A 958-nucleotide genomic window follows, 5' to 3' on the forward strand; every position below is an offset into this window, starting at 1 on the left:
CCCCCCCCCCCAACCTTTCCAACATTTTGTGACTGCGTGGTTTATGAGGGCTCATTATAATAATACATTATGTATTAGCAAGTGTGTGTCGGTGACACTCGTTTAGTTGGATGATCACTGGGTTGTGTCTCTGAGTAAGACTTGATAACATTTGCTTGAAAAAAAAATGAAATAGAACAAAATGCCATTGTAAAACAATAATCAAATTTCTGGAGAGGATCAATAAAACGACGGTCGAAAGTTATAAAACATGGCATCAAAATTAATGCCCTACGCTCTGGGTTGTTGCAGAGATGATTTACAGTATTACTGTAAACTCTCTTGGTTCATGTTTTGCTAAAGGCAATGTTTAGCGAGCATGCAGGCGAGGCATTAAAAAAACAACAACATATTATAATACACCATAGCCCCCAATATACATTATAATGTACATGATGTGTACATGTACATTTTCAAATATTGCGACTGGTCATTAGGATATTAATACGGATTAATAGTTGTTAGAATTGCTGTCATAAATGCGAATATACATCGCTATTTGTAAACAAAAAAGTCACATGACTTCAAATATGGCAGTGTTGATGTTTGTGTTAGGTCGCTGTGTGGAAGAGCAAGCGTAGAGTAGGAAAACTCTGTTCTTTGCAATTAACTCGTCGGAATAAATCATATTTTTTTAAAAAGCAGACCTAGATGCAGACACCTGGATGTATTTTTGGGAACATGAATCAACTGTTTCTTAGATCAGTTGCCTTGACATGCACCATCCTTTTGTTTTACAAAGTTGAATGTAACAGTAAAAGTAAAAGTAGCGATAGTTTTAGTCTTAGAGGTAATTTAATTAATAGGAGGTCTACAACAAGTTCAAAAAATTTTAATACTCCTTTTGTTTTTCTGTGCTCGATTATCAATTACGACTATTACAACTTAACATCCACGTATGTACTTTTTAATTTGATCT

At 34.7% G+C, this 958-nt stretch overlaps 1 protein-coding gene across 1 annotated transcript in view; it reads left to right on the plus strand.

Moving 5' to 3' along the window:
- The first annotated feature begins 579 nt into the window (after positions 1–579).
- LOC101860291 overlaps positions 580–958 on the plus strand; it is an 11,727-nt gene continuing 11,348 nt past the window's right edge. Inside the window, exon 1 of the mRNA XM_035968446.1 lies at positions 580–935. Within this exon, the coding sequence (XP_035824339.1) occupies positions 691–935 (245 nt within the window). The 5' untranslated portion in view covers positions 580–690. The remainder of the gene's footprint in view (positions 936–958) is intronic.

Source organism: Aplysia californica, unplaced genomic scaffold, assembly GCF_000002075.1.
Source record: "Aplysia californica isolate F4 #8 unplaced genomic scaffold, AplCal3.0 scaffold00004, whole genome shotgun sequence".
Classification (NCBI taxonomy): domain Eukaryota; kingdom Metazoa; phylum Mollusca; class Gastropoda; order Aplysiida; family Aplysiidae; genus Aplysia; species Aplysia californica.